The following is an 11,716-nucleotide window of genomic DNA, read 5'->3' as shown; positions in this document are numbered from 1 at the left end:
GGACATGTTGAGTGACAGGGAACATGACTTAGAGGTTCAGTCAAGGACGTTGGCTGATGAGGAGAAAGATGTGGCAGAGAAGATGAGTATTCTTGATGAGAGAGAAAGAAGTCTTATTGCTGCTGAGAAGGACAGTGAATTAAGGAGAGCACTTCTACAGCAAGAAAAAGAAGAGATTAACAAAATAAAGTTAGAACTCCAGGAGTCTTTGAATTCCTTGGAAGACAAAAAGAAACAAATTGATTGTGCAAAGGAGAAACTTGAGACTATGGCATATGAAACAAATGAGCTCTCGGTTTTGGAGATGAAACTTAAAGAAGAGGTTGATATGGTCAGGGCTCAGAAATTGGAACTTATGGCTGAAGAAGACAGATTGAAGGTTGGAAAGGCTAAGTTTGAAACTGAATGGGAGTTGATTGATGGAAAAAGGGAAGAACTGCGGATGGAAGATGAGCATATAGTTGAGGAGAGGCAAGCTGTTTGTAGGTTACTCAAGGATGAGCGGGATAGCCTAATACTAGAGAAGGAAACAATTCGAGAACAACATAAGCAAGATTTTGAGTCGCTTAACCATGAACGGGAGGAATTCATGAACAAGATGGAGTAGGAGCATTCAGTGTGGTTCAACAAAATTCAGAAGGAACATACAGATTTCTTGTTGGGTATTGAAATGCAGAAGAGAGAGCTGGAGAACAGTATAGAGAAAAGGCGAGAAGAGATAGAAAGTTATTTAAGGGATCAAGTGAAAGCCTTTGAGATAGAAAAGAAAATTGAACTTCAACATATTGTTTCTCTTAAGGAGAAAGCAGCAAAAGAGTTGGAGCAGGTTGGTTTCGAAATGAAGAAGCTTGATTCTGAGAGAACAGAGATAAATTTAGACCGTGAGCGAAGGGGCAGGGAATGGGAAAGTTTGAATGATGAGCTCACTCCCCTTACACGCTCAAATTTTAATTTTCAATCCCAATTTCTAGCTGCTAAAACAAAATGTCAATCCCGTAAAACGATGACGCTTAGCCTGACCCCTGTACCCTCTCTTTGTCAATATTCTACCAGTCGCCAACTCAGTCTTCAGTATTCACTAATTCAGTCCACAGTAAAAAAAATCAAATGCCTGGTCGGTGGCTCGGTCCTTCTCTTTTCAGTTGAAAGAAAAAGATATAGAAAAGCAAGGTGCAGAAAGAGAAAGTGCGGGAAAGTGCGAGAAAAAGCGAAAGGAAATTTTAGTTGACGGATTTCCACTACACAACTCTACCAGATTGCGGAATTTAGGTTTTTATGCTACTAGGTTGGTGATTGGACTCCGGAGATGGCGAGCCCAGTCACTCCTAGTACGGGTAGACCTTTATCGATAACGCCTGGTGCCAGGGTTTTGAAGACCCCACTCAGCGACGAGACTATCTGGAAACGGCTCAAGGAGGCAGGGTTTGATGAGGACTCCATTAGAATAAGAGACAAAGCTGCTCTCATAGCTTATATCGCGAAACTTGAATCTGAGGTTTGTTTTTCTTGCGTTTTGTAACTTTCTTTAATCATAGAAATTTCGGTGCTTCTTTCAGTTTCATTTTCTGTTTTTAGCATATTGGAATTTTTTTTTTGCGATAATTTTCGTTGTTCATATGTTTTAGAATAAGAAAAATATATATAATTATAAGAGAAAATGATAATTTTGTATATAAAAATTTGAATTCCAAAATTTTAAATTTGGATGTTGAAGGTTGAACATTGAATCCTGCTTTATTGAGTTAGTTTAGTTCTAAGTTCTTTCAATTTGAAAAATAAAATGAAACAATGCATAGGTGGAAAATCTTGTTTCTTTCTTATTGTAACCAAATGAAGGGGTAAGAAACTATCCAGACTCCTGCTAATCGAAAGACTTGAAAAAAAAAAATAAAAAGGAAGAATGTTGATTGCTAGCTGAGTAGTTTACATAGTTATTAGAGGCGCCGCAAGGCTTCAACTCTAGCTCCTCTAGAATTTGTAACGCTCTAGAATGACCTGCCTTCTTTATTTCCACCTTCCGCTAGCATTTCATTGACAAAAGTACTACTACTCATCTCGAAATTTATTGATCTACCTGATATTGATACACTGGGAAATTTTCAAAATTTCAAAATTAGTATTGCTAGTGATAGTTAGTTGCCAAAATCTCATCAAATCATCACTACTAGGACCACAAATCTCCCATATTTCCATTTTAAATACTAACACTCTCTTATTATCTTTATATCTTTAAAAAAATATATATTGCATCTACACCCATTTTAAGATCTATGCCAAGGAAAAAAGGAATAACATCATCCACTAACTTGAGAACTAAATAATAATACTCTTTTAGAACTTAAAGTTGAGGAAGATGATGAAGATATTGATTTGAAGATAAGTATGAAGAGTATGAAGGTGTAGAAGAAGATGAAGAAGATTATGATGCTAATCTTGATGAAAATAGAAGAGTAGTTATTTTACGATTGCTTGACTTTAATTTTGAGACATTTAAGTAGTATTTAAGTTTTAATATATTAGTACTTGAATTTTGCCAAAAAAAAAATTATTACTTGAATGTTTATTAGTTATTATTATTTTTAGTTTTTTATTATTTGAAGTTTATTGGAGTATTCACATTTATTTGACTTTTATGATTTTTTTTTTTTGCACCTCACCTTGCCAAGCGTGCGCTTGGGCATTGCGTCAAGGCTCCAGGACCCTGGGCGCTTTAGTGCGCCTTGAGTCTTTCATACTTATGGCAGTTTATTGGTATTTTTGTGCAAAAACTATTGCACATTTGAGCTATTGAAACCAATTTTCTTTGAAAATTTGGAACTTCAATCGATTATAGGGGAAGAGCGACATAAATAAATGAATCATGGCTTTGAGAATTTCACAATCACAATTATATTCCGGTGGTCTTAATAGTTATGCATGACATTTCAGTCATATATAAATTGTAACTAGGGGTAGTGATCAATTATGGTGGGCCAAATAGTTAGCTTTAAAAATGGACTAAAAATGTGAAGAATGATTTTAGTTGTTAGAGAAGAAGTTAAGTGCATTCTCGTTCATAATTATTCAACAATTAATAGATATGGGTCTAATTTGTTTTGCTTATTTGTAGCAGCATTACTGGATCAAGGAGAGTTACAAAAGTCACTACTTGAAAAATTATTCATCAGGAGAAATGTTTCGTAATGGTTTAAAACTCATGTTTAATACTTTTATCATTTATTCTAGAGTTGCATCTGATTCAGGCCTTGCGTCGTCTTCCTTTGAGGTTTATGGGAAAATGAAAAATAGAATGATCAGAGCAGATCTTATTATCATGCGGCCAGTTATAGTAAAATGTCAGCCAATATGCTATACTTGTGTTTGATTTTATATTGGGTGTAATCCTTGTTGTAATCGAATTTTTAATTTATTTTAAGCCCGCAACTAATGGTTTAATGGAAAGGTGGATTAAATGTTCCCTTTTCTGTTAGGCTTCATTATGTAATAGAGACTTAAATTCTGGAGAGATTCTAGCTAGATTTGGCAACGATATTCTTGCTTCACTGTGTTTCTGAACAGTGTCACTTAATGTAGATCTTTGACCTTCAACACCACATGGGTCTTCTCATATTGGAAAGAAACGATTTTACTTCAAAATATGAGCAGATCAAAGCCTCTTCTGAAGCAGCTGAACTAAAACAAAAGAGTGATCAAGCTGCACACTTGTCTGCTTTAGCTGAAGCAAGAAAATGAGAAGAAAGTTTAAAGAAGGCTTTGGGAGTTGAGAAAGAGTGTATGACAAGTGTAAGATTTTCATTAGGTTCTTCCTTATTCTTTTGTCATCTCTATCCGTATAATTCTTATTGTTTTCTTATGGATTTTATAGATTGAGAAGGCCTTGCATGAGATGCATGCTGAATCTGCTGAAACCAAGTTTGCTGCTGAATGTAAATTGGCTGATGCACGTAGGATGGTTGAAGTTGCGCAGAAAAAATACATGGATTCTGAGGCAAAACTGCTTGCTGCAGAAGCTTTACAAGCAGAAGCTAGCCAGTATCGTCGAGCTGCAGAAAGAAAGCTCAAGGAAGTTGAAGCACGTGAAGATGATCTTGGCAGGCGTGTCACCGCTTTCAAAGCTGAGTATGTATTTTATTCATCCTTTTACTGTCTAAACTATAGTTAGTCAACGAAATTTGAATGGAGCAGATGCAGATGGATGTGATGGTCTCTGGTGCACTTCAGTTTGCTGGCATATTTTTTTCTCTCACTCATTAGAGAAAGAATGATACTGTCAAGGGAAATTAGATTTTGGGATTATTTTGATATAGTTCTTAATTATGAAATTCATTGTTTTTCTTGTAAATTTTCTGTTTAGCAAGTTTAGAGTTTTAGTAGTATTTAGGATTTTCAATAATTGTGATTGGGAATATTAGACTGCTTTTAGTCATGTAAAATGGCGATGACCTTGGGCATTTTACATTATGGCAAAATGATCTGAACAGGCATATTGATACATTTATCCAGTTTTTGAATTCTAAGTGATGCATAATTTGTCATATAAAATGGCAATAACCTTGCCAAAGGTTGCTTTTGGTCTTTCAGTTGTTAGGTTCTTTTAGTAATGTTGTTAACTTGTGATCCCTTCATATCTTAGTTGTGATGCAAAAGAGAAGGAGATTGTTATTGAGAGACAAACTTTGAGTGAGAGACGGAAAGTTCTGTGGCAGGAACATGAAAGGTTACTTGATGGACAAGCTTTGCTGAATCAGAGGGAGGATTATGTTGCTAGCAAATGTCAAGAGCTAAATCGTCTGGAAAAGGAGTTGGAGAACTCAAAAACAAGGATTGAGAAGGAACTTAGAGACTTGCATGACAAGAAATCCAACTTGGAGCTGACTGTGGCTTCCTCGACTCAAAGAGAAGCAGTTATATTTTCAATTTTTTAAATATCAGTGTGAATTGCCGTCCTATTAAATTGTTCCTGAGTCTCTTGATAAAAAATATTTATTTCAGTTTTCTTTGGGTGAATGTAGGCTGTTATTGAGAGGGAAGCTCTACTAAACAAGAGAGAGCAAGAGTTACTTGATTTTCAAGAAAACTGACAGGCAAGGAATCTGTAAGTTATTCTATCTTAACCTCCATTTTTATTGGAATAAATATATGGTGTGCAGTAAACAATGGGCTTTATTACCAATATGAATGCTTATACCTCTTTTATTTATTTATGTTTCATTGTGAGATTGCGAATGGACAATGCAGGTTGAAATTCGGAAAGTTATTGCCAATCATGAGATTGTTCTGAAAACAAGAAAGTCAGAATTAGAAGCTGAGTTGGAGATGAACTGCAAATTGGTGGAAGATGAAATTGAGGCCAAGAGACGAGCTTGGGAATTGAGGGAGTTGGATCTTAAACGACGGGAGGACATGTTGAGTGACAGGAACATGACTTAGAGGTTCAGTCAAGGACGTTGGCTGATGAGGAGAAAGATGTGGCAGAGAAGATGAATATTCTTGATGAGAGAGAAAGAAGTCTTATTGCTGCTGAGAAGGACAGTGAATTAAGGAGAGCACTTCTACAGCAAGAAAAAGAAGAGATTAACAAAATAAAGTTAGAACTCCAGGAGTCTTTGAATTCCTTAGAAGACAAAAAGAAACAAATTGATTGTGCAAAGGAGAAACTTGAGACTATGGCATGTGAAACAAATGAGCTCTCGGTTTTGGAGATGAAACTTAAAGAAGAGGTTGATATGGTCAGGGCTCAGAAATTGGAACTTATGGCTGAAGAAGACAGATTGAAGGTTGAAAAGGCTAAGTTTGAAACTGAATGGGAGTTGATTGATGAAAAAAGGGAAGAACTGCGGATGGAAGATGAGCATATAGTTGAGGAGAGGCAAGCTGTTTGTAGGTTACTCAAGGATGAGCGGGATAGCCTAATACTAGAGAAGGAAACAATTCGAGAACAACATGAGCTAGATGTTGAGTCGCTTAACCATGAACGGGAGGAATTCATGAACAAGATGGAGTATGAGCATTCAGTGTGGTTCAACAAAATTCCGAAGGAACATACAGATTTCTTGTTGGGTATTGAAATGCAGAAGATAGAGCTGGAGAGCATTATAGAGAAAAGGCGAGAAGAGATAGAAAGTTATTTAAGGGATCAAGTGAAAGCCTTTGAGATAGAAAAGAAAATTGAACTTCAACATATTGTTTCTCTTAAGGAGAAAGCAGCAAAAGAGTTGGAGCAGGTTGGTTTCGAAATGAAGAAGCTTGATTCTGAGAGAACAGAGATAAATTTAGACCGTGAGCGAAGGGACAGGGAATGGGCTGTGCTGAATAAATCCATTGAGGAACTTAAGGATCAAACTCAGAAATTGGAAAAACAGAGGGAATTATTACATACAGAAAGAGAGGGGGTTTGTGCTCAGATTGAACACCTGAAAAGATTGGAAGATTTGAAGCTTATGTTGGATAACATGGAAGTGGCTAAGATACAACAGTCAAACATGGAGTCTAGTCTGCAGAAAATCTCTGCAATAAGATATTTGAGAAGTCACTCCTCTGTAAAAGATACTGATCTGGTTTCACATGAAAGAGAAGATACTACAAACAATGGAAAAAGACTTGATTCTCCATCTATGCAAAAATCAGTTGTTGATTCTGCTCGTTTCTCTTGGATCAAACGTTGCACTGAACTGATATTCAAAAGTTCTCCTGAGAAGCCCTTGTTGAAGAGTGAAGAAAAGTCTCTGATATCCAATAATGATGATGCAATTTTGGCTTCTGCTGGCAAATTGTATTCTTCCAGTGGATATCATGGACAAAAGCTGAAATCAATCGAGAGTTCTGGCAACAGACAGCCAATGAGATATGCTATTGGTGAACCAGAGGTGACACCTGAACCCCCTGAAGATGAAACTGCCAAGGGAAAACGTGATAAAGAATCTGAAACAAAGAAAGATGCTAATGAAGAGATTGCTCCCTCATTTTCTGAACAAGCACGTCCTGCTGGAAGGAAAAGGAGAGTTAAAAACTCTCCTTTGGATGTTTCTACTGATCCCGAGCCAGAGCAAAGACAGAACATTAAAAGGAGGAGGCAACAAAAAGGTACTGCTGTGAATTTATCTATATCTAAAGATGCCAACAACCCCAGGTACAGCTTATGTCTTGGAAAATTAAATTTTTTAAAATTTCCTCGGATAAATTAAGTGCTTCTTGTTTAAAACAGTTTAATCCATTTTCTATTGTCAGTGTGACTTCAACCAAGATCAATGCACCAGAAGATCAGCATTTAACTGAAGGTGCTGAAGATGCTGATGTAGTAATTGCAGAAAGAATCATCAAAATTTTTTATCAATGAAATCTGATAGTGTAGCATGTTCCTCCATTAAAATTTAGTATTTTTTTTCTTCTTCTGCGGGTTATAGAAGTAATTCTTGAGAGAGCATTACAAGGTTTCTATTACCATCTAAAAATCCAAAAGATTATTATCCTCTACCAAAGTTATATCTGAACATAAGTTTTCAATTGTCTATATTTGTATTTTCTTCCTCTTATGGGAGATATTATATTGTACTTATATTATGATTCTTATGAATAAATTATCAAATTTAAAAAAAAAAAAATTCTTTCAATGGGATTTTTTTGTCGATTTAATTTTTTAATAGAATTATATGATATTCCACTATAAAAATCATTTGAAAGGTTGATAATGAATAATGCATGAATTTGGAAAGTGGTTAATGAATGCTTCTACGAATAATAAAATTTCCAGGAGTGGAGAAGAGCAACCCTATTTCAGAATTTAAAGGTACATAGATAACATATTTAATTCATTGTACGTATGTCATGACAAGTTATTATCTCAAAGACATGGTCATCATAGTCAAGGCAATTAGAAGTTATTAACTCATAGACTGGTTTGTGTTGAATTTGAAGAAGCAACAATAGATTCATAAACGAAGTCCAAATGAGCTCTACGCTGGATATTTATAATAGATAGATTTCTTTTTCTTTTTAGTTGAAACTCCACGTTACAAAATTTCTAATGGGTTGATTTAGATGGTAAGGAAGATTTATTTAATTTGAGGAGTTTCAGGTTCTCGTCAACAAATTTGATGTGGCGGCATATTTATATCCAATTAACCTATTCAGGATGTGAGCGGATGTAAAATATGTAATACTTTCTACTAGGTGTGTGGTCAACCTATTTGTCCACCCTTTATTTAAAAAGTCAAAGTTTTAAATCTCATTATTTATTAATTTTCATTTTGGCCTAATAATGGTAAAAAACAAAAATCTGACTTTTTAATGCTTTTATAAATTTATTTAATTTTTTTAATTCTAATTTTGTAATTCTATTTCACTTTCAAATATTAATGGCAATTTGTCTAAAAAATAAAATTGGAGACAATGTTGCCTAGGTTGCAGCCAATTAGAAAGAATAATAACTTAAAGAAAGAAAACATGGGAAGTAAGAGTGAAAATGACGGCATTGGAAGATAAAGAAAACAGAGCACAGTATTATCGACTCAAAATCAACATTGTGAGGCGTGTTAGCTCCTTCTTATTGTATTACAACCTTGGTATACTGATCAAAACAATAAGCAACTAAATATATATTATCAACCATTTTCTAATGGTTGTTGACCCAGAACTGTTTCTGAAGATAGTTAACCACATTCTTGTCCAATTGGAATGCCTTAGCCAGAACATCAGGGTTAATTGGTGGTTTAGATCCAAATACTGCATTCGCAATTGTGATAACTCCTGGATTTTGGCTGCTCAGTCCAGCAATAGCAACTGCATTAGTATTTCCAATGTTGAATTGAAAGTGAATGAGACCAATTGGAAACACAAAAACATCTCCTGCATTTAGAACTTTGGTAATGAGGCGATTGGGGTTTGATGTGACAAAACCCACATACAGGGTGCCTTCCAAGACTACTAGAATCTCTGTGGCACGAGGATGAATGTGTGGTGGGTTTAGGCCTCCGTATGGTGCAAAGTCAATACGAGCTATAGATATACCAAGAGTGTTGAGCCCTCGTATTTTATCAACATTTAAAAGAGTTACATTTGATCCAACTTGATTTGATGTATTTCCTGGGATGTTGAGACCCGAAAAAGAGAAATCGTTTGCTGTTGCAAGCATCGGGTCTTTGCAGAACTTTCCATTCACGAACACTGCATGGAAAATTAAGTTGGGGAATCAATCTCAGATAATAATCTTGTTCAAATGGATGGAAGCTAATAAATTGCATCACATGCATAGATGAAGGAAAAGTGATACTGAAATAGAACACACAACCAACAATGTATGGAATAAATGAGAAAGAAAGAAAAAAAAAATAATCATACCACCATCCTTGGGGTCATTGATGGCAACACAAAAGTCTTGAAGAGGACTAGGGTCGAAGGCAAAGGCAAAGGAGGATGACAAAGCCAGTAGGACAAAAGCTACTAGGAAATGAGCTCCTTTCATGTTGTAATTAATTAGACTAAGCTAGGCTGGATGTCTCTAGCTTTTTACTCAGGAAGAGTGCTTGATCTGAGTGGAGATAGGAAATCCTGCATGGGAAACAAGTGTATTTATAGATGGGGTTTGGAGTCATTGACCTAGTCCTACATTAAATTAATGAAGAATTGCTTAAATGGTCTTCAGCAGTTGAATTTTGGTTTTTTCTATTCCATGGATGAAGCATTCTACAACAACTATACACATTTTTCTTCATGTCTAAATACCTTCCTATGCTTACATCAATAAAATTTGGGTTGGAACTAGTCCTTCCTTCTTTTCCATGTTTTCGTCTCAGTTAATCAATATAGAGTAATTGCAGACTAACATGTATCCTACAAGTTATTAGTATGTCAACAATTCTGGAACGAGCAAAGAGTAATTAAAAGAAAATGACTGAAATTTTCTTGTTGGCAACCCAGTTGAAGCCTTTGTAGATGCAATTTTAACATCTATTTTAATTGATAATATGGTTTGTAAAAACATATGGGAAGTTAATGCAGTGGCAAGTTTTGTCTTTGGTTGGGACAAAGTCAATGCATGGATTGATTTCTTTACAATTTGGAAAGATTTTTTTTTTCCTTCTAAATATTTTAATTTGGGCATAACTGGTTGATATTTGACTTGATTAATTCATACCATAACTTAAATTTTCATTCAATGAAAAGGTCTATCTATGGTGTGTTCGACTTTATCGCATGGATTACTCAGTATATACTACACAGCGTTGGTCTTTGTTAGTATGATTAAAAATTTTCCATGAGCAGAATGAGAAACAAAAATAAGGAAAGAAATATGAAAAAGAAATTTAAAAAATTGACTAGTTCCAAGCTGATTGTATTATATTTTGGAACTTATAGAAAACAAATGTTTATTTAGAATGGCTCGTCTATGAAATTAAATGAAAAAAAAAAAAAAAAGAATATCATTGTTGCAAGACTAAGAAAAAAAATCCAAAACTAATCAATTCTGAGTTATATACAAGAAAAATGAAAATTAAAGACAAAATGAAAAGATTTCAAAACTTTTAAATAATGTCTCAAAATATTAATGGGATGAAAAATATCATCGTATAAAATGTTGCCATATCTACGTCTCAAATAGCTTTTTGGAACAAATTAAGTTTATCCTATGAGATAACTATTTTACAACTGAAAAAAATGTCATTAATGGAAATATAATGATTAAAATTATTTTTTATTTGAAAATTATTTTGCTTAATTATAGATAAGCGTCTCTAATTGTTTATTCATCACCTAGTAATTCTTTTCTATTTTCATTTAAGATATCTATTTACTGATTAGTAATGTTTTGGACTTAATCCAATTAATTTGAACATTGATCTAAGAATTAAATAAATAAAATTATTATTTTTAAATAGATTCAATATTTTAACATACAATGACTCGCAATTTAAAATAATATAATTTTTTTTATGGTTAACTGATGAATAATTTGAATTTTTATTGAGATAAAATTTGAGATCATAAACTTCAAACAAGATGTGATTTAACATCCATTTCCGTTTTCAAGAACAATCAAAGTAATATTTCAATGGGATTTTTGTCAATTTAATTTTTTTTAAAAAAATTAAATTAACTTCCAATATAAAAATTATTTTAAAGGGTGATAATGAATATTGCATTAATTTGAAAAGGGGTTAATGACTGCTTCTAAAAATACTAAAATAATAAAATTTATGGAAGGAGTGGAGTAGTAAAGCAATCCAATTTCAGAAATTATAGATACATATTTAATTAATTATACATATGATGTGACAAGTTATTAACTCAGAGACATGGTCATAGTCAAGGCAATTGGTGTTGGATTTGAAGGCCTTACATTTGAATCTTATTACTACATTTTAAATATCAGTTTGATTATATATTTATATTCAATTAATCTCATCTACAGAAATATTTTAAGATGTAATTTTAACACTGGTGAGATTATGTGATCAGACTATCTATATACTTTTTTTTTCTTTAAAAAAAATACATGATTTAAATCTCATTATTTATTAATCTTCATTTTAGCCTAATAACGGTAAAAAAAAATATATAGTCATTTTAATTTTTTGTAAATTTTATTTGATCTTTTTATTCTAATTTTGTAATTTTATTTCACTTTCAAATATTAATTGCAATTGGACTAAAATAAAATTGGAGATAACGTTGCCCACGTCGCAGCCAATTAGAAAGAATAATTTAGAAAGAGAGCTTA

The 11,716-nt window shown here is 33.7% G+C and overlaps 1 protein-coding gene and 1 pseudogene across 2 annotated transcripts; one reads left to right on the top strand and one right to left on the bottom strand.

Annotated features, from left to right (window-relative positions):
* Nucleotides 1–14: 14 nt before the first annotated feature.
* Nucleotides 15–7,490, top strand: LOC131181565 (protein CROWDED NUCLEI 4-like; annotated as a pseudogene).
* A 1,121-nt stretch (nucleotides 7,491–8,611) lies between these two features.
* LOC131181700 (germin-like protein subfamily 1 member 7) lies at nucleotides 8,612–9,502 on the bottom strand. 2 transcript variants are annotated; one of them, XM_058150539.1, is made up of 2 exons: nucleotides 9,337–9,502; nucleotides 8,612–9,162 (listed from the first exon to the last, which is right to left on the bottom strand). In XM_058150539.1, exons 1-2 carry the CDS (start codon nucleotides 9,458–9,460, stop codon nucleotides 8,612–8,614), a joined length of 675 nt encoding a protein of 224 aa, XP_058006522.1. In that variant the 5' UTR covers nucleotides 9,461–9,502. The 2 variants fall into 2 exon arrangements, with proteins under 2 accessions (XP_058006522.1, XP_058006523.1); XM_058150540.1 differs by having other exon boundaries at nucleotides 9,340–9,502.
* Nucleotides 9,503–11,716: the final 2,214 nt, after the last annotated feature.

The sequence above is a fragment of the Hevea brasiliensis genome, chromosome 7, assembly GCF_030052815.1.
Source record: "Hevea brasiliensis isolate MT/VB/25A 57/8 chromosome 7, ASM3005281v1, whole genome shotgun sequence".
NCBI classification, from domain to species: domain Eukaryota; kingdom Viridiplantae; phylum Streptophyta; class Magnoliopsida; order Malpighiales; family Euphorbiaceae; genus Hevea; species Hevea brasiliensis.
This window is presented reverse-complemented; position numbering and strand designations above follow the sequence as displayed.